This window comes from Panthera pardus, unplaced genomic scaffold, assembly GCF_024362965.1.
Source record: "Panthera pardus isolate Hobbes unplaced genomic scaffold, ASM2436296v1 HiC_scaffold_3, whole genome shotgun sequence".
Lineage (NCBI taxonomy): Eukaryota > Metazoa > Chordata > Mammalia > Carnivora > Felidae > Panthera > Panthera pardus.
This window is the reverse complement of record NW_026526876.1, coordinates 48,496,255-48,518,474: the sequence shown is the minus strand read 5'-3', so window position 1 is coordinate 48,518,474 and position 22,220 is coordinate 48,496,255. Positions and strand designations below refer to the sequence as shown.

General features: G+C 37.5%; 1 protein-coding gene across 1 annotated transcript in view; it reads left to right on the top strand.

Moving 5' to 3' along the window:
- BCAS3 (BCAS3 microtubule associated cell migration factor) overlaps window positions 1-22,220 on the top strand; it is a 606,893-nt gene that overhangs the window by 1,879 nt on the left and 582,794 nt on the right. The window contains exons 3-5 of the mRNA XM_019431027.2: window positions 44-131; window positions 3,121-3,175; window positions 9,215-9,290. Coding sequence (XP_019286572.2) covers window positions 44-131; window positions 3,121-3,175; window positions 9,215-9,290 — 219 coding nt within the window. The remainder of the gene's footprint in view (window positions 1-43; window positions 132-3,120; window positions 3,176-9,214; window positions 9,291-22,220) is intronic.

Here is a 22,220-nt window from a genome sequence, read left to right as displayed (position 1 = left end):
AATAATGATCAGTTTTTTTCTATCTCTTCCGTTCTGCAAACAGGTTTAGTGAATGAAGCTATGGCTACAGATTCTCCCAGAAGACCCAGTCGTTGTACTGGTGGAGTTGTGGTTCGCCCCCAGGCTGTCACGTAAGCAAATTTCAGTATAAGCCTAAAAACTAAAGAAAATTTGCTCAGAATAGTAACTAACATTCAGGTTTCCTTTATGAACGTTGATTACTTTTTAAATTTAATTAAGGCTTTATAGGATGATAAATATCGCCAAGGCCAAATAAAAGGAATAATGGGAGGGTCTAGTCGATGTAGTCACGTTTACAGAGTATGTCAAAAGCACTGTGCTAAATTCTAAGGAATAATCATTTTTCCAACTCCAGGTTCAAAAATTGATGGATCATTAATTCAGTGGATCAGGACCATTATTTAAAAAATGAAATAGCATATAATAGAAAATATAATTGGGAGTATTCTTTTGTGACACACACATGGATATTTTCATATGTATATATATGTTCACCAGATCCTGATGTAAAATGTATCTCTTACTCTAAGTCTCAGTCAGAAAGTTTCAGAGTCAGTGTCATAAAGAGTACATTCTATATTTTAAGCATTCTTTGACAAAGCCTATTTATACTTTCTGGGAGCATATGATCTTTTTTTTTTTAATGTTTATTCACTTTTAGAGAGAGAGGGGGCACGCATGTTTGCGCACGTGAGCAAGGGGAAAGGCAGAAAAAGAAGAGAGAGAGAATGCCAAGTGGGCTCTGTGCTTGCTTGATCTCATGATCTCTGAGATCATGACCTGAGCCAAAATCAAGAGTTGGCATTTAACTGACTGAGCCACCCAGGCACTCCTAGGAGCATATGATCTAATGTGGTTTTAAGATATGTTACTTGAGGGGCACCTGGGCTCAGTCTGTTAAGCATCCAACTTCGGCTCAGGCCATGATCAGGTTTAAGCCCCGCATTGGGCTCTGTGCTGACAGTTGTGAGCCTGGAGCCTGCTTCAGATTCTATGTGTCTGTCTCTCTGTCTCTCTCTCTCTCTTTCTCTGCCTCTCCCCTGCTTGCGCTCTGTGTTTTTCTCTTTCTCTCTCAAAAATAAATAAACATTAAAAAAAGATATGTATACTTGAAATCACCATAATTAACAAAAAAGATGCCAGCATAACAGCATGAGAATTGAAAGGAGTATTCTAGTGGGATTATTTAATGGGAATATTTTAGTATTTTAGATCCTAAAGGGTTTTATTAAGAAGCTAACATAATGTACTTTAAAGGCTGAACGGAGTTTAGACAATTAGAATCAAAGGTACATTTTAGGCAAAGGGACTAGAGTGAACAGATATGGGTAAGGCAAGCTATTTTCGTAAATGGAATATAGGGAGGTTGACCTATATAAAATAGGTTAGGGTGGACAATTAAGATCCTTCAGTATTTGGGTGAGGTGAAACTTGTTTTCTACCTTTTAAAATGTTTATAAGGGAATGTTAATATTTTGTATTATTCCCTTGGGCAGTTTAGCATGTTACATAAAGATTGCCTTTTCAGACTAAGAAAAGTATATGTATTTTACTATAATACTTCCTTTTTTTCCTTCCTGTATTTCCTGGGGCCATATTTCTTTGCTAACTATGGGCCATGGAACAAGTTAAGCATGTTATTAGCTATGAGTTAGGTACTATTTCAGTCTTCATTTTTTCCCCCTCCCTCTCAGCCTTTGTTTTATAGGTGAGAATACCAAAGCAGGGAGAAATTAAGTAAATTGCCCTTGGGAACAGCCAAGAAGGGGAACCTGGATCAAACCCAGGCAGTTTGTCTCCAGAGCCTGTGCACTTAGGCAGTATTGTATGTTGCGTTACCATATTGGTATTCAACATATATTGCTTTTTTTTGTTAATTAAATACGTAATTTTAGTGTTTTTTTAAAAGTTTTTTATTTATTTGTATTCTTTTAACAAATAATGCTCAAACATCTACTCTATGCCTAAAGTACAGGATTATAGATTCTGGAGGTAGAAGGGAAAATGAGAGTTGGATTCCTTTCTGTTATAGAGTTTATATTCTAGTGGGAGGAACACTAAGTTACTATAGGCTTGAACACTACACAGTGTGCTATGATAGAGAATGATAGTAGGGAGTAGGACTTAGGCTGTCAGGAAGGGCCTCTCTGAGGAGGTGACACATAAGCTGGAGATATGAAAGGGATGGAAGAGTATGGGAAAGATTCCTGACAGGAACAAAGATGGTGTAAAGGTTTTGATTCAAGGAGCTTGGTCTATTTTAGGAATTGAAGTTGCAGGAGACTGAAGCAGAGTAAGTTAGGAGGGTGGCAGGAAAATAAGGTTGGAGAGGTAGGCCTAATCAAATTGTTTTTCTTTTTTTTCTTTTTAGGTCTAATCAGTTTTGGTAACTATCTAAGGCATACCGCTTTTTTTATAGGATTTAGGATAACTCCTATGATTTTCTTTAAATGTAATTTTTCACATGAAATGAAATGATTTGATATTTTGAAGAATTTTTTCCCACTTGCTGATATCCATATACTTCCTATTTAAAATATCTCAGTGACCCTAACAGTATCATTTTTCTTCACTTCTATGCATTGTAATATTTTCTCATGTCTTGTCTATTGCAAAAGTTCTGTGAGGACGTCTTAGTATCTCCTAATTTTGCACCTGCAGCAAAATACAGATTCATTTTGCTGTATACAGGTAAGAGACTAGGTATGTAACCAATTTAAAGAAAAGGTCATGAAATACTGAGTCATCAGCAACAGTTTTTCTTGCTCTGGTAAATTCTTTTGCTTTGACTCAAGAGGAAGGTCCTGCCATAGCCTTGTGTCATCACTCTTTCAAATACAAGTTAGAATATCTGTGTCAAATTAAGAGAACATGACTTTTAAGAAGAGACAATGTTTAAAAATATTAAAATTTCATTTGCATTTCACTTAATAACATATTCAAAGAAACTAGAAAGCAGGGTTGCAGAACTATCAGTTGATGAGAGTTGGTTTTTTTTCTTTTTTCTTTTTTAAATATTTTAAGTGACTTTAGAAAGAACTTTTTCATGTTTTGTTTTAAGCTGTCAGGATAAATTTTATCCATTTCACCCCTTTCCAGGGAGCAGTCCTACATGGAAAGTGTTGTGACTTTTCTACAGGATGTTGTACCACAGGTAAGTGTCTGTGTAGTTTCAGAAATAGTAGGCCCCAGTAGTAGAACCATTGGCCAGGAAAGTTCTGAAATGTTCTCTTTCCTAAACTTGACACAGGTATCATCAACTTCACAACGACTTTTGATGTTTTAGCATCCTGAGCATTGGTAGGGTAGAACCATACTTGTTAGTATTACTTGTGCCTTAGTTTTGTGCTGACAGTGGCACAATTATCATTCCTCAGGACTTGCTCTCATAAACAGAATCAAGGTGAGACATTAGTTGAGAGATGGGACTTGGGACTCTCTAGTTGGGTTCTATTTCCAGAATCTTCCTCTTGTCCTCGTTAAATGTTGCCTGTCTGAAGTGATTAATGCAAAGTATATATTTTGCATTTTATTAACTAGATATTATATTAACTAAATACTATACTGAACACAAATCTGTATCTTTTTCATATTGAGCAGTATTTATATGCCAAGTAGAGTATACCTTGTTACTCTAACTTATACAGAGTTCCATCTATATAAATGTAACAATAAAGAATAAGAGCAGCCCTTCTGGGATCATATCTAGTGCAGTGTTGTCCAGACTTAACATAAATGTCACTTGGCTCATGTGTTAAAAATAATAATTTCCAGGCCCCTTTCCCAGAGAGTTTGACTCAGTGGAATTGAGGTGGCATCCAGTTTGAGCCTCTGGTGATTCTTGTGAAACAGTAGCTGTGGGAAGCACTGTTCCGTGGAACTACTGAAGGGAAAGTTATTTTCTCCTTGTGGTGATGTCAGTATTTCCCGACTGCAAGGGATCTGTAACTGCACTGTTCAGAAAAGGACATTCATAGATCCAGTGTCTCAGCTTTATGACCACATCCTAGAAAAGTCTAAAATCCAGATCTCAGTTATACTAAATAAATTGTATTTATCAAATAAATTAAAGTATCGGGGTATTGGTATTCCTTTATTATGTTCAGACAACTCTAATGGAAATAGGTCACAATGACAAGGTTCATAGGAGCATGTAAAGAATAACAAATGCTTGCAGTGCCTGGGTGGCTCAGTCAGTTGAGTGTCTGACCTTGGCTCAGGTCATGATCTCACAGTTTGTGAGTTCGAGCCCCACATCGGGCTGCTGCTATCAGCACAGAGCCCACTTCAGATCCTCTGTCCCTCTCTTTCGGCTCTTCCCCCACTTGTGCGTGCGCTCGCTCTCTCTCTCTCTCTCTCTCTCTCTCAAAAATAAATAAAACATTAAAAAAACTTTTAAAAAAGGAATAATAAATGCTTTCCTTTTTTGAGGAACTTGGTTACTAAGGGAAGTAAAATTGCTAAAACAAGCATATCAGTAAGTGTTCTACATGATAGTACAGACTGAATGTGTAATTGCTAAGAGAATGCATAGCAGAGAAAGAGTGAGAGTCAAGTTCCAAAGGATATCAGAAGTAGCATTAGTTAAAATGAATGGAATGCTTGGGTATTTGATGTTGGAGGAGGCTGGCTACCTGGGTATGGTAGGCAAAGGAATTGCTGTGGCTGTAGAGTATCTTAGACTATGTACAGAAGACTAGTTCTAGAGAGCAACCTGGGACTGAAATCCAACCTGGGCTCTACAAACTGCTCTTTCTCTTAAGCCCTGAGCCCTGGCATGAAACTAGTTCCAAGGAAGGGGCGTTTAAAATTTTTTGTAATTTGCCTGCCCCTAGAGTGCCTCTGTATCACATTTTTACAAAGGCATCTTTTGTGTTAGTGGAAACCCTGCATGGCAAGCAGTTCTTGCTGGCTGGAGGAGAAAGGCTGTGGTCAGAGGCTTTGAGGGAATAGAGAGTTTGGTAGAGAAACAAGAATACCAGATTGAGTAATAGATTGACAATAGGGGGTTCTTAAAACTGATAGGGTAAAAGTTCTGGAAGGTATAAGATTAATATAGTGTTTATGAGCATTACTACATTAGAAAGGAGATAATCTGTGCAATTGATTGTGAAGATTTGGATCAGAGTAGCAACTGTGGAGGTAAAGCTGTAGTCATGGATCTAAGAATTAGAATGTTCATTCAAGAAATATGTAAGTCATTATTCTGTTTACTCTGGAAAGAAAGCAAAAATTCAGGCAGCAGACATTTACTTGAGCACCCACTATGGGACAGGCACTGTGTTACACTGAGGGGATATTTGGTGCTTCTCCTTAAGGCTTCATGGTCTTGTGTAGCAGTAGTTGGCAAACTTTCCCCAAAAGGGCCGGATAAGCTTTGCAGGTCATACAATATCTGTTGCATCTACTCAGTACTGCTTTTTATGTAAAGGAAAGGGCATGGCCATATTCAAATAAAATTTTATTTATGAACACAGGTGGTGGGCCAGATTTGGTGTTTGGTGACCTCTGGTCTTTTTTTCCCCATATTTAATCCAGAATCCCCCAGTGGTACTGTGCAGTCAACCATTTGGAAAAATTATGTTTTTTGCTGATGTTATGTTCCAACTCCTGTTCTGGCAATTGTCAAATTCATGGAGCCTAGAAATTATTCTCTGGGTTTCCAAATAGCCACAAAAGGGGGAAAATGTGTTGTTAGACTGGTATCAGCTTCTTCAGCTGTTACAGATAGAATGAATTACCATTGTGTTCAGCAGATGTCATTGATGCCTTGTAGATGCCCTTAGCTGTGCTGTTTGATCTAATAATTGTACTTATGAAAATTTATTAAAAAATAATTCAGCAAGGAAAAAGTTAAAGCTCAGAATTTTTTTTTTTTAATTTTTTTTTAACGTTTATTTTTGGGACAGAGACAGACAGAGCGTGAACAGGGGAGGGGCAGAGAGAGAGGGAGACACAGAATCTGAAACAGGCTCCAGGCTCTGAGCAGTCAGCACAGAGCCCGACGCGGGGCTCGAACTCACGGACCGTGAGATCATGACCTGAGCCGAAGTCGGACGCTTAACCGACCGAGCCACCCAGGCGCCCCAAAGCTCAGAATTTTTCATTTCAGTGTTTGTGTGTGAAAGTTCTACATTTTCAGTGTAAAAAATTGTAGCCAGCCCAGGGGTGACTGGGTGGCTCAGTCTTACTTAAGCGTCTTACTTCGGCTCAGGTCATGATCTCATGGTCTGTGAATTTGAGCCCCGCAACGGGCTCTGTGCTGACAGCTCAGAGCCTGGAGCCTGCTTCGGATTCTGTGTCTGCCTCTCTCTCTGCCTCTCCCCAACTTGTTCTCTCTCTCAAAAATAAATAAAACTTAAAAAAACTTAAAAAAAATTATAGCCAGCCCAAATGTCAATAGCAGTCAAACAAATTATGGTACGTTATCCCTATAGAATAATTTGCGGTAATTAACAATTATACTTTTTGGCAAAAGGGAGGTTATTTCTGTATGATAAAAGAAACAAAACATATACATACAACAAAAAAAATACAACATACCTACAATGGCTGTAACTATGTCTTTTAAAGTTCAACAATAACCTTATGCTTATGAATGGGTATATGTGGTAGAAACCTGGTAAGGAATAAAAGGGAAAATAACGAAATACTGTAAATAATGGGGTGGAAGTTTTGATTCTAAATAAGAGGGCTAGAGTAATTGCATCTTGGTTGAAGAAGGAGAGCTAATAATCAGTGCTCGGCAGGAGACTTTTGTGTGGTACATTGATATTGACCTCCATTAAGGTAGCAAGTGAAAGCTGGATGGGCACTGGGTGAGTATGTGCCTCACTAAGAATAAAATACCTACACATGGGCAAGAGATATCATAAGCTAAGAGGCAAAATGACATGATGTCACATGCCTTCTTTGTGCAGACCTGCAGGAAGGCACACAGGAAACAGCACTCAGATGCCTCAGCTTCACATTTTTTTCAAGAATGCTTAGTAAAGAACACCATGTCTGCTAAGGAGAGAGGAGAACTTGAAGACATAGCAAAAGTAGACAAGGCTTGTTTTGAAAGTCTTATTTTCCCCTGAAGGGGAAAGAAAAGTTCAAGAATCCCAGTACACTGAAAGACCTCATTCAACTTTGTTTTGTTCTGCATATCACTCAGAAATCAAAGGAGAACATCTTACAAATGTTGCAGAGGAATTGAGAGAATGTTGAATAATGCTGCAGGTGATAAATCTGCTAAGCTGAAGAAAATTCTGAAAAATGTTACTGCTTTACCAGATGAAAGGAGAGCTTGATGTGGGGAGAAAAAGTTGTCTTAAATGCACTGTGCTATTCCAGATTGGATCCTGGAACTGAGAAAGAACATTAGTGGAAAAACTGATGAAAACCAAATGAAGTGTGGGGCTTAATTAATAGTAATGCATCACTGTCAGTGTCCTAGTTTTGAGAAATGTTCCATGGTAAAGTCAGATTTGATTAGATAGTTAACATTAGGGGAAACTGGTTGAGGGATATATGAGAACTTTGTACTGTATTTAATAATCTAAAATTATTCCAAAATAAAAAGTTTATTTTTACAAAAGATTTTAAGCATGAAAAGAACAAAGAGGAAGGAGGTGAGGATGAGGCAGTTGAAGATAAAGTTGATGAATTAGTTAGATATAGTGCAGGTTTTCTCCTCTTCTTCAAAGGAATTAACTATACACATCTCACTTTTTTTTTTTAAAGGCAATGAGATTTGTAAGGATTTGTAAGATAATTTCTTTTACGTAGTAAATTTATTAAAGTAATTTTGTCTTTTAGTAGTATTTTCAATGTAGATAATTTTTTTTGAGAGAGCGTGCATGTGTATGTGTGTGTGTTTGCGTGTGTGTGTGTGCACTAGCAGGGGCAGAGAGAATCTCAAGCAGCCTCCATGCCCGGTGTGAGCCCAATGCCGGGCTCTATCTTGCCACTGAGATCATGATCTGAGCCAAAATCAAGAGTCAGATGCTTAATTGACTGAGCCACCCAGGCACCCAATGTAGATACTTTTCAGTTATCATACAAGGTACAAGGGCTGTAAACTGACTGGCATGGAAATTTAAAGTGGGTCGAGTATAACATAAATTATATGCAGGTTGGTAGTTTTTATATGCTTTTGGTACAGTTTATATTAAATAATTATTTTGTGAACTGGGTACCACTTTATGATTGAAAATGTTGCAGGCCTTTTGTTGACATTCTAAATGCTTATAAATATATACAATTTTTAAACATTTTAAAATGGAAACATTTGCTTTATGCAGCAATGACTCCCTTTAAATACAGATGGATACCGTTGACACTTATGATTTCATGGCAGCTAAACTTATCTTTGTGAACTTTGCTGGCCTGCAGAAACCAGCTAATAGGTTGGGTCTAGAAGCCAGATAAGAGACTTAAAAAGTTTAATACTGTACTTTTTTATTCACCCCCAACTGTGGCTCTTGCCTTCTACCTGGAACTGGAGGCAAGCAGAAAGTAATATATTAGAAAATTCTAGGTAGAGTGTAGTTACATGATCATAAACACCTGAGACTAAATAGATACGTGTGGTAGTTTTGTTTTTTTCTTCTTTTTCTTTTAATTTTTTTTTTTTTAACATTTACTTATTTTTGAGAGACAGAGAGAGAGAGACAAAGTGCGAGTGGGGGAGGGGTAGAGAGAGAAGGTGACACAGAATCCGAAGCAGGCTCTGGGCTCTGAGCAAGCTGTCAGCACAGAGCCCAATATGGGGCTCAAACCCATGAACCATGAGATCATGACCTGAGCTAAAGTCAGATGCTCAACTGACTGAGCCACCCAGGTGCCCCAGTTTTGTTTGTTTCTTAAGCCTTCTTATTTGTTGATCAATATAGGGAGTGATGTAGGTTTTTGAGTGCCTTTCAGTTATAGTGATGTTTCCTAATAGACTATGATCATTGTATTTTAGGTTTCTGCAATTCTTTAATAAGTTAAAACCCCCTTTTTTGGCCAAGGTTATCACAGTTCTATATAACTTTCTTTGGGAGTAAAGATATTACAAAATGTGCTAGTTCCTAAGATGTTGGAACATCTTGGTGAAGTTGGAAAGAGATAAGATTGGCTTTATTTAAGTTACTTTTTGTCTTGAACTTCTGTAATACTATAACTGTAAAACATTTTTATTCAAACCTTTCTATTTACTATGCAGGCTTACAGTGGAACACCTCTGACAGAAGAAAAGGAGAAAATAGTCTGGGTCAGATTTGAAAATGCAGATTTAAATGGTATGGTTTTAACTTTTTTGGAACATATGAATTAAATGTTTGTTGGAGGATGACCTAATTCTAAAAAGAGAACTCTTACTTTAGATTACTTTCTCTACAGTAAGTTTTTAGTTTTCAAACGAAATTTATTTTTAGTTTAAAAAGTAACGTAACCACACTATGGAAACTTCATTAGAACTTGTACAAGTCTTTAAAAAAATTTTTTTTTTTTATGTTTGGTTATTTTTGAGAGACAGAGAGATACAGCATGAGTGGGGGAGGAGCAGAGAGAGAGGGAGACACAGAATCCAAAGCAGGCTTCAGGCTCTGAGCTGTCAGCACAGAGCCCGATGGGCTTGGACTCACGAACAGTAAGATCATGACCTGAGCCGAAGTTGGACACTTAACTGACTGAGCCACACAGGCACCCCTGTATTGTAAAAGTCTTAAAGTAACTGTAACATATGGTGCCTAGCCTTAAGCTTTAGGACATAAAGATTTCTTAGAGAAGTTAATGTTTGATCAGTTGTATAGGATTTATAACTGCACACTTAGTACTGTTGAACTTTTTAGACTTTTAACATTTTTTTCTGGACAAGATTTATGTCTGGGTTGGCTCTTTTGTTCTCAGATACATTCCTGCATTCCATTTCTTTGTTCCATCCTGCTCCCTTGCAAGGTGGCTGCCCATTGTCTTTTTCCCATGATACCATGTCTGTTGTCTTCTGCTGAGTTTGGGAGGCATTGGTGAGAAATTGAATGAGAGGATGGGAGAAAGGGAAGAGTATTATTCCTTCTCCTCTCTCTGTTAGTGACTGCATTTCCTCTGTCGTTCTAGCTTCTTCCAGGCAGTTCCATTGGTGTTCCAGTTTTTGCCAGATGACCCAGCATCCTATACTCTCTGTCTCCCTAGCCTCGGGGTGGTAATGGTTTCCTACTGTTGTTAATACAATAGGCAGCCTCAAAGTTCCTTTTTTAGTCTCTCAGCTATTCTGTCGTCTGTAACCAGTTGTCTTTATTAAATTCTCAGTTATGAACACACTGAATTATTTTCATTTCCTAGTGGGGCTTTGACCGATATCATACTCTTGAGTCTTCATCTCCTCTAAGACTTTAAAAATGTGATGCTGTATTTTTTTTTTCTTTAAGCTACTGTCCAGGAGAGAGAGGCTAAGTAGCACTTCTGCAAATTGGTTTTTTTTTTTTTTTTTTTTTGCATTTTTGGATTCTTTATTAGCTGATTCATTCAAATAATAGCAACTTGTTGGGCTCTCTTTGTGGGAAATAAAAATTCATTTGTATGGGTAATTATTTATGACTTATAAACTTTTCCTACTATGTTTGCCTTTGAAAGCTTCTTATATCTTTGATTTTCTTTCTTTTTATGACTGTTAAATTGCCTTGTTTACTAGTGTATCCTTCCTTCTTTTTTCCTTTCCTTCATTAATAACTAGGTAACTATTCATCTTTTGTTTTCTATCTTTTCCTCTTGAATTCAGACTCTTCTTTCTTTTCTGGAAGTATATTTTGTTTAGTGGATGTCAGAAAGTATTAGAGAGCTCTCTCTCTCTCTTTCTTTTTTCTTTTTTTAAATATTTTATTCTTAAGTAATCTCTGCTTCCAGTGTGGAGGTCAAAGCCACAACCCTGAGATCAAGAGTTGTATGCTCCATTGACTGAGCCAGCCAGGCTTAGCATTAGAGCACTTTCTTTCTTTCCTTTTTTTTTTTTTTTAATGTTTATTCTTGAAGAAGAGACAGAGTTCAAGCAGGAGAGAGTCAGAGAGACACAGAATCCAAAGCAGGCTCCAGGCTCTGAATGGTCAGCATAGAACCTGATGTGGGGCTTGAACCCACAAACTGTGAGATCATGACCTGAGCCAAAGTTGGATGCTTAACTGACTAAGCCACCCAGGTGCCCCTAGAGAACTTACTTACCTTAATAACAAAGCAAATGGTTGTCGTCTTGGAAATATTAGTGCCAGATAGTAGCAAAAGCTTGTTATACAACATATGTGAAATATTAAAAATAATTTTTATTTTTTTATTTTTTAACTTTTAATTATTATTATTTTTTAAATGTTTATTTATTTTTGAGGGAGAGAGACGGAGTGAGAGCAGGAGAGGCATAGAGAGAGAGGGAGACACAGAATCCAAAGCAGGCTCCAGGCTCTGAGCTGTCAGTACAGAGCCTGACACGGGGCTTGAACTCACGAGCTGTGAGATCATGACCTGAGCCTAAGTTGGACGCTTAACTGACTGAGCCATCCAGGTTCCCCTTAGCTTTAAATTATTTTTTTAATTTAAATCCAAGTTAGTCAACATATAGTGTAATAATAATTTCAGGAATAGAATTTAGTGATTAGTCACTTACATATAACACCCAGTGCTCATTCCAACAAGTGTCCTCCTTATTGCCCCCACCCCTTTAGTCCTTCCCCCTACCCAACACCCTGCCAGCAACCCTCAGTTTATTCTCTGTATTTAAGAGTCTCTTATATTTTGTCCCCCACTCTGTTTTTTTTTTAAATTTTTTAATGTTTATTTATTTTTGAGAGAGAGAGAGAGAGAGAGTATGAGAGGCAGAGGAGCATAGAGAGGAGACACGGAATCCGAAGCATGCTGCAGGCTTTGAGCTGTCAGCACAGAGCCCGACGTGGGGCTTGAACTCATGGACTGCGAGATCATGACCTGAGCCGAGGTCGGAAACTTAACTGACTGAACCACCCAGGCGCCCCTGTCCCCCACCCTCTTTTTATATTATTTTTGCTTACCTTCCCTTATGTTCATCTGTTTTTTATCTTAAATTGTACCTGAGTGAAATCGTCTATTTGTCTTTCTCTGACTGACTTGTTTCATTTAGCATAATAGGCTCTAGTTCCATACACGTTCAGATGGCAAGATTTCATTCTTTTTGATTGTCGAGTAATATTCCATTGTACGTGTGTGTGTGTGTGTGTGTGTGTGTGTGTGTGTGTGTGTGTGTGTATGTATATATATATGTCACATCTTCTTTATCCATTCATCAGTGGATGGACATTTGGACTTTTTCCATACTTGGCTATTGTCGATAGTGCTGCTATAAACATTGGGGTGCATGTGGCCCTTTGTATCCTGTATCCTATGGTTAAATAACTAGTAGTGTAATTGCTGGATTGTAGGGTGGTTCTATTTTAAATTTTTTGAGTAACCTCCATAGTGTCTTCCAGAGTGGCTGCACCAGTTTGCATTCCCATCAGCAGTGCAAAAGGGTTTCTCTTTCTCCACATCCTTGCCACCATCTGTTGTTGCCTGAGTTGTTAATGTTAGCCATTCTCATAAGTGTGAGGTGGTGTCTCATTGTGGTTTTGATTTATATTTCCCTGATGATTAGTGATGTTGAGCATTTTTTCATGTATCAGCCATGTGGATGCCTTCTTTGGAAAAGTGTCTATTCATGTCTTTTGCCCATTTCTTCACTGGATTGTTTGTTTTTTGGGTGTTACACTTGATAAGTTCTTTATAGATTTTGGATACTACCCTTTATCCTATATGTCGTTTGCAAATATCTTCTCCTATTCCATTGGTTGCCTCTTAGTTTTGTTGATTGTTTGCTTAGTTGTGCAGAAGCTTTTTATCTTGATGAGGTCCCAGTAGTTGATTTTTGCTTTTGTTTACCTTGCTTCTGGAGACATGTCAAGTAAGAAGTTGCTGTGGCTGAGGTTAAAGAGGTTGTTGCCTATTTTCTCCTCTAGGATTTTGATGGCTTCCTGTCTTACGTTTATGTCTTTCATCTATTTTGAGTTTATTTTTGTGTGTGATGTAAGAAAGTGGTCCAGGTTCATTCTTCTGCATGTTGATGTCCAGTTTTCCCAGCACCATTTGCTGAAGAGACTATCTTTTTTCCATTGGATATTCTTTCCTGCTTTGTCAAAGATTAGTTGGCCATTCATTTGTGGGCCCATTTCTGGGTTTTCTTTTCTGTTCCATTGATCTGTATATCTGTTCTTGTGCCAGTACCATACTGTCTTGATGATTACAGCTTTGTAATACAGCTTGACATCCAGGATTGTGATGCCTCCTGCTTTGGTTTTCTTTTTTCAGGATTGCTTTGGCTATTGGGGTCTTTTCTGGTTCCATCTAAATTTAGGATTGTTTGTTCTAGCTCTGTGAAGAATGCTGGTGTTATTTTGATAGGGATTACTGAAAATAATTTTTAAAGGCATAGGTTCATGTCCACAACAAAAAACAAAATGATTTTAATATTACAAAATTAACATTTAGAAAATGTCAAAATAATCTTTACCTAAGCATGGTTTCTGTTGTTTTGTTTTTGTTTTGTTTTTAAATAGTGAGTAAGAATTGCTGGCATAATATTCCATAAAGCCTTTGCTTTATTGAAGTAAAATGTACCTGGAAATGTAGATGGGTCTTGCTTGAAAATTATTTTAGTCTGTGTGTGCTATTGAACTTACAGTAGTTGTTTTATTTTTATTTATTTATTTATTTTTCAGAAGGTTATCTTTTGGTTTTATTGATTGTTTCCTCTGCTGTACAGAAGCTTTTAAAAAATATAGTCCAAATAGTTTATTTTTGCTTTTGTTTCCCTTGCCTTAGGAAACATATCTAGAAAAGTGTTGTTACAGCTGATATCCAAGAAATTACTACCTGTGCTCTCTTCTAGGATATTTATGGTTTCAGGGATCACGTTTAGAATACAGAGCTTCCACCTCTTTGGTTAAGTTTATTTCTAGGTATTTTGTTATTTTTGATATAATCATAAATAGGACTGCCTTCACAATTTGTCTTTATGTTCCTTTATTGTTAGTGTATAGAAGTGCAACAGATTTCTATACACTGATTTTGTATCCTGTGAGCTTACTGAATTCACTTATTGGTACTTGTAGTTTTTTGGTGGAGTCTTTCAGGGTGTTTTTTTTTTTTTTAATATTTTATTTTTATTTTATTTTATTTTATTTTATTTTATTTTATTTTATTTTATTTCATTTCATTTCATTTCATTTCATTTCATTTCAGTCATTTACATCCAAATTAGTTAGCATATAGTACAACAATGATTTCAGGAGTAGATTCCTTAATGCCCCTTACCCATTTAGCCCATCCCTCCTCCCACAGTCCCTCCACCAACCCTCTGTTTGTTCCTCATATTTAAGAGTCTCTTATGTTTTGTCCCCTCCCTGTTTTTATATCATTTTTGCTTCCCTTCCCTTATGTTCATCTGTTCTGTGTCTTAAAGTCCTCATATGAGTGAAGTCGTATGTTATTTTTCTTTCTCTGACTAATTTCACTTAGCATAATAACCTCTAGTTCCATCCACGTAGTTATAAATGCCAAGATTTCATTCTTTTTGATTGCCAAGTAATACTCCATTGTGTGTACGTATGTGTGTGTGTGTATATACACACACCACATCTTATTTATCTGTTCATCCATTGTTGGACATTTGGGCTCTTTCCATACTTTGGCTATTGTTGATAGTGCTGCTATAAACATTGGGGTGCATGTGTCACTTCGAAACGGCACACCTGTATCCCTTGGAAAAATACCTGGTAGTACAATTGCTGGGTTGTAGGGTAGTTTTATTTTTAATTTTTGGAGGAACCTCCATACTGTTTTCCAGAGTGGCTGCACCAGTTTGCATTCCCACCAGCAGTATTAGAGGGTTCTCCTTTCTCCACATCCTCACCAGCACCTGTTGTTTCTTGTGTTTTTTTGTTTTTTTTTTTTAATTTTTTTAACGTTTATTTATTTTTGAGACAGAGACAGAACATGAACGGGGGAGGGTCAGAGAGAGGGAGACACAGAATCCGAAACAGGCTCCGGGCTCTAAGCTGTCAGCACAGAGCCTGACGCGGGGCTCGAACTCACGGACCGTGAGATCATGACCTGAGCCGAAGTCGGCCGCTTAACCGACTGAGCCACCCAGGTGCCCCATCTTGTGTTGTTAATGTTAGCCATTCTGACAGGTTTGAAGTGGTATCTCATTGTGGTTTTGATTTATATTTCCCTGATTATGAGTGATGTGGAGCATCTTTTCATGTGTCTCTTGGCCATCTGGATACCTTCTTTGGAAGAATGTCTCTTCATGTCTTCTGTCCATTTCTTTCCTGGATTATTTGTTTTTTGGCCATTGAGTTTGATAAGTTCTTTATAGATTTTGGATACTAAGCTTTTATCCAGTACATCATTTGCAAATATCTTCTCCCATTCCATAGGCTGCCTGTTAATTTTGTTGATTGTTTGCTCTGCAGAAGCTTTTTATCTTGATGAAATCCCTATAGTTCATTTTTGCTTTTGTTTCCCATGCCTCTGGAGACATGCCAATAAGAAGTTGCCATGGCCGATATCAGAGAGATTGCTTCCTGTGTTGTCCTCTAGGATTTTTCTGGTTTTCTGTCTTATATTTAGGTCTTTCATCCACTTTTTAATTTATTTTTGTGTATGGTGTAATAAAGTTGTCCAGTTTCATTCTCTTGTATGTTGCTGTCCAGTTTTTCCCACACCATTTGTTGAAGAGACTGTCTTTTTTTCCGTTGGATATTTTTTCCTGCTTTGTTGAAGATCAATTGACCATTTAGTTGTGGGTCCATTTCTGGGTTTTCTGTTGTGTTGCATTGATCTGTATATCTGTTTTTGTGCCAGTACCATACTGTCTTGATGACTGCAGCTTTGTATTATAGCTTGAGGTCTGGAATTGTGATGCCTCCAGGTTTGTTTTTCTTTTTAAAAATTGCTTTGGCTATTTGGAGGCTTTTTCTGGTTCCATCCAAATTTAAGATTGTTTGTTCTAGCTCTGTGAAAAATGCTGGTGGTAATTTGATATGGATTGCATTAAATGGCTAGATTGCTTTGGGTAGTGTAGACATTTTAACAATATTTGTTCTTCCGACCTATGAGCATGGAATGTTTTTCCATTTCTTTGTGTCATCTGCGATTTCTTTCATAAGTGTTCTATAGTTTTCAGAGTACAGAACTTTTACCTTTTTGGTTAGGTTTATTCCTAGCTATCTTACGTTTTTTTGGTGCAATTTTAAATGGGATCAATTCCTTGATTTTGTTTTCTGCTCCTTCATTATTGGTGTATAGAAATGCAACAGAATGTACATTGAGTTTATATCCTGTGACTTTGCTGAATTTGTGTATCAGTTCTAGCAATTTTTTGGTGGAGTCTTTTGGATTTTCTGCATAGAGTATCATGTTGTCTATGAATAGTGAAAGTTTGACTCCTTTCATGCCCATTTGGATGCCTTTTATTTCTTTTTGTTTTTCTGATTGTTGAGGCTAGGACTTGAAATATTATGTTGAGCAACAGTGGTAAGAGTGGACATCCCTGTCTTGTTCCTGACCATAGAGGAAAAGCTTTCAGTTTTTCCCCATTGAGAATATTAGCTAAGGGTCTTTTGTATATGGCCTTTTTGATGTTGAGGTGTTTCCTCTATCCCTACTTTGTTGAAGGTTTTTATCAAGAATTGATGCTGTATTTGGTCAAATACTTTTTCTGCATCTGTTGAGAGATCATATGGTTCTTATCCTTTCTTTCATTAATGCGGCATATCATATTGATTTATGAATATTGAAGCACTCCTGCAGTCCAAGAATTGTGGTGAATAATTCTTTTAATGTACTGTTGGATTTGATTTATTAGTATCTTTTGGAGAATTTTTGCGTCCATGTTCATCAGGGATATTGGCGTGTAATTCTCCATTTTAGTGGGATCTTTGTCTTGTTTTGGAATCAAGGTAATGCTCGCCTCATAGAATGAGTTTGGAAGTTTTCCTCCCATTTCTATTTTATGGATCAGTTTGAGAAGAATAGGTATATTAACTCTTCTTTCAATGTCTGGTTTAAATGTCTGGTAGAATTCCCCTGGGAAGTCATCTGGCCCTGGACTTTTGTTTGTTGGGAGATTTTTTATTACTGATTCAATTTGTTTGCTGATTTTGAGTCTGTTCAAATTTTCTATTTCTTCCTGTTTCAGTTTTGGTAGTTTGTATGTTTCTAGGAATTTATCCATTTCTTCCAGATTACCGTTTGTTGGCATATAATTTTTCATAATATGCTCTTATAATTGTTTGTTTTTCTGTGGTGTTGGTTGTGATCTCTCCTCTTTCATTTGTGATTTTATTTGAGTCTCTTATCTTTTCTTTTTGATAAGTCTGGCTAGGGATATATCAGTTTTATTATTTCTTTCAGAAAACCAGCTTTTAGTTTCATTGGTCTGTTCTGTTTCTTGTTTTGTTTTGTTTGTCTGTTTCTATGTCATTTATTTCTGCTCTAGTCTTTATTGTTTCCCTTCTTCTGCTGGCTTTAGGCTTTATTTGCTGTTCCTTTTCTACCTCCTTTAGGTGTTAGATTAGGTTGTGAATTTGAGACTTTTCTTCTTGAGGATGGCCTTTGCTTCATCCCAAAGGTTCTGGACTGTTATGTTTTTATTTTCATTTTCTTCCATGTATTTTTTTAATTTTTTCCTTAATTTCCTGGTTAACCCAATGATTCCTTAGTAGGGTGTTCTTTAGCCTCCATGTATTTATCGTCTTTCCAAATTTTTCTTGTGGTTGACTTCAAGTTTCATAGTGTTGTGGTCTGAAAGTATACACGATATGATCTCAGTCTTTTTCTACTTGTTGAGGACTGATTTGTGACCAAATATGTGATCTGATCTATTCAGGAGAGTGTTCCATGTGCACTCAAAAAGAATGTGTGTTCTGCTGCTTTATGATGAAATGTTGTGAATATATCTCTTAAGTCAGTCTGGTCCAGTGTGCCATTCAAAGTCTTGCAGAATAATTTAGAAGGTTATTATTAGCTGTCTATAGATTTAAATTATTTTATGTTATTAATGAAACTCTATTAACTATTAATTAAATTAAAAGTTACAGTGTTCTAATTGAAAATTCTGCTCTGGTGGTTGCTTTCTCCTCCTTTCATCAGGCCTGGAAGCTGTGCTTTTTAGTTTGGAATGATAAGAGTGGTACCAGTTGGCCCTTTGTCTCCAGATTGCAGCCCGTTTCCTTATGACTTATCATGGTTGGAGGTTGAGTAGTTGACGACTGACAGAAGATAATTCTAAGGATCATGGCTTATTGGGACTCTCTAATCCTGGGTTTTCCTAGCTGTCTCCATTCTTAATCGTTGCATTAACTTTGACTTGGTGTTAGGTAGAGACTACTGCTTTTGGAACTCATTGGAGAGTGGGATTATGTCCCTTAGTGTCATTGTCACTATTCTCTTTCTGCTTCCAGGCAGTCTGGTTTATATCTAAGCTTGTTTTTCTTGAGGCATTGTACTGGAAAAAGCACAAGAAGTAGCCAAAGCAAGTTAATATCCTAACATTTTTCTATCAGATTCCCTAAAGGAGAGCGTATAATTTGAGTCCCAAAATGCATCATGTTAACCAGCTGGTTTTCTATAGTATTACAAGAACTGCCAACCTTCTAGCCTGTGAAGGGAAATTCTTATCACTCCCTAGCCCATCTTGACTTGGTCAATTCTAGTATAAAACTACTAGTATACTACTATATTCCATGTGTTATATAGTGTATTATATATACTATGCTATAGTATAGTATAGTACTCACTATTATACTTAGGTATCCATTTTTATATTCAACAGGTTTGTTTTTTTTCCAGGTGTGATTGGTTTAAGAGAATCAAATATTTTTTTTATTGTGGTAAAATACATATAACATAAAATTTACCATTTTAATCTTTTATTTATTTATTAAAAAAATTTTTTTTTTAACATTTATTTATTTTTGAGACAGAGAGAGACAGAGCATGAACGGGGGGAGGGTCAGAGAGAGAGGGAGACACAGAATCGGAAGCAGGCTCCAGGCTCTGGGCCATCATCAGCCCAGAGCCCGACGCGGGGCTCGAACTCACGGACCGTGAGATCGTGACCTGAGCTGAAGTCGGACGCTTAACCGACTGAGCCACCCATGCGCCCCTTTTTTAATCTTTTAAAAAGATGTTTTTTTTAATTGAGAGAGAGCCTGAGTGAGTGGGGGAGGGGCAGAAAGGGAAGGAGAGACAGAATCCAAAGCAGGCCCTGTGCTTTGCACAGCACAGAGGCTGCTGTGGGGCTCAGTCCCACAAACTATGAGATCATGACCTGAGCTGAAAGTAAGAGTCTCTCAACCAACTGAGCCGCCCAGGTGCCCCCATTTTAACCATTTTTAAGTGTACAGTTTAGTAGTGTAAAGTACATTCACACTGTTATGCAAACAATGCCTAGACCTCTTTTCATCTTGTAAAACTGAAACTCTGTACCCAGCCCCACATTCTCACCTTCCCATTAGCTCTTGGCGACCACCATTTTACTTTCCGGCTCTATGAATTTGACTACTCAAGGTACTTTGTAAGTGGCATTTGTCTTTATGTGCTGGCATATTTCACTCCAGATGTCAAGGTTCATCCATGCTGTAGCATGTATTTCCTTTTAATATGATATAATGTATACTATATTACATTTAATATATATAAAATATATATAAATAATTATTAAATATTATATACAATATATTTCTTTTCTTTTTAAGGCTGTATAATATTGCATTGTTTATATATATCACATTTTGTTTATTCATCAATGGTCATTTGGGTTGCTTCCATCTTTTGGCTTTGTGAATAATTGTGCTATTAATATTTGTGTACAAATCTCTCTTTGAGTTTCTGTTTTCAATTTTTTCTGAGTATATATCCATAAGTGGAATTGTGGGCTCATACGTTAATTCTGTTTTTAATTTTTTTGAGGAGGCACCATACTAGTTTTCATAGGGGAATTATTTATTTATTTATTTATATTTTAGAGAGCACGAGTGGGGGAGAGGGATGGAGGGGAAGAGAGAGAGAATCCCAAGCAGGCTCCACGCTCAGTGCAGATGCCGTCTGATGTGGGGCTTGATCCCATGACCCCGGAATCATCTGACCTGAGCCAAAATCAAGTTGGATGCTTAACCGATTGAGCCACCTAGGTGCCCCAGGAGAATTAGTTTCTTTATCCTACTCATATCATATAGCTGGAAAGGATAGTGGCTTGAAACTTCTAGTCATTCACTTCTTGCCACTACTTCTTTATGAATGCTTGCTTCTCTTCTTTGACTTCTCTAACGAGGATGGAGCAGTGATTACTCAGAGCTCTCTGATCATACCTTTATGATTATGCTATATGATCAAGGAGGACAAAGTATTCTTTCGGTGATCCAGGAAGATTACCTTCCAGTTACTGGTATAGTTGCAATGGCCAAGGATGTAGTACTAGAATTGGCTCAACTGGCTGTGTGCCTGTTCCTATGCTTAGTGGGGAGTGAGATCAATTACCAGGTAAGGGGGGAGGTTTAGAGTAAGAAGTGTGTGAAGCATACAAAGATAATAGCTGCTGCAAGTCTCTGTTGCTCTAGTGTGCTTGGGTCCACATTTCAGCTGTCTCCTAGACCTTTCACTTAGATGTCTCACAAGTGCTTCAAACTCTTATTCCTTTTCCCATCTATGTCCCCTCAAAAGCTATATTTCAACCCCACTTGGCTTTCAGGTCATTAATGGCACAGAACTTTTCATTCCTCAGAATCTTTGTACAGGGGGCCTTTTGGCTGAAACATTCTTTTCTGCCTTACTTCTCATTCATCTACTAGCATCTACTAAAAATGACGTCTCAGTTTTTAGACTGGGTATTGGCAGTTTATTTTATTTTATTTTTATTTTAGAGAGAGTGTGAGTGGGGGAGAGGGTCAGAGGAAGAGAGAGAGAGAGAGAGAGAGAGAGAGAGAATCTTAAGCAGGCTCCATGCTGACTGTGGATCATGAGTCTGGGATCATGACCTGAGCCAAAATCGAGTTGGACACTCAACCGACTAAGCCACCCACCAGATGTACCTAGCTGGGTATTGACAGTGTGTTGCTGCTATTAGTACAATGTGGAATACAGAAGAAGCTGGTTTGGGAGAAAGATCTAATTTCACTTTACACCTCGATTTTTTAGGTGAGTCGAAAACTGGGTTTTAGGTGAATCGAAAACCCAGCCCCTGCCTCCTCCACCATTTGCAAACATTTTTGTAAGGAGGGAGAGTGTACAGAGTGCAGTATGACGTTCACTTATAAGACTGGACAAGGTTTTGGAAGATGGGTGAATGAAAGGAGAACATTGTTGTCTAAAACCACAAAAGAATGCTACATATCTCTAAAGGAGAGACTGCAAAATCCATATTTATGGGTGGAATAAAAAAGAAACCAGAAAAGAAGATAAAGAGCAGCTATGGGTAGAATAACCAGTGATGGTATAATAGAGGATATAAAGGAAAGTCAAAGAATAAGGATGCATACAATTTTTATAAAATTAGGAGTTTCATTCAAGAGTAATGAAGTCTTCTGTACCACCATCCAGAGAAAGAAAAGTAGTGCCAGTGACTAAGCAGAATCTAAAATAAGAGAAAGGAGATTTTGTTCATATAATGACCTCAGGGTTTTATATGTGGCATTTGAGCCCTTCTAAAAATAATAATCTGTGATCAAGATGGTAGCTGTATTAGAAAGATACCTGGATTGCGTATCAAGAATCTGGAGATTTCTTGGGGCACCTGGGTGGACAAATTGGTGAAGTGTCTGACTCTTGATTTTGGCTTAGGTCATGATCTCATGGTCATGAGACTGAGCCCCAAGTTGGGTTCTGTGCTAGGTGTGAGACTTAAGATTCTCTCAAAATCTCTCTCTCTCTTTCCCCCTCCTCCTTCCCCCACCCTCTGCCCTTCTCCTCTGCTCACATGTAATATCTCTCAAAAAAAAAAAAAATCCTGAGGGATTTCTTTAGTTTTGAGTAAATTATACCTAATTTGTCAAAATGAAATTGGCTCCTGCTCTTTGTATAAAACAGGATTGTTGTGTGTCAGATTAGATGATCTAGGTATCAGAGCACATCGAAAACTATGAAAGACCATATTGATGTTAGATATAAAGAGAATT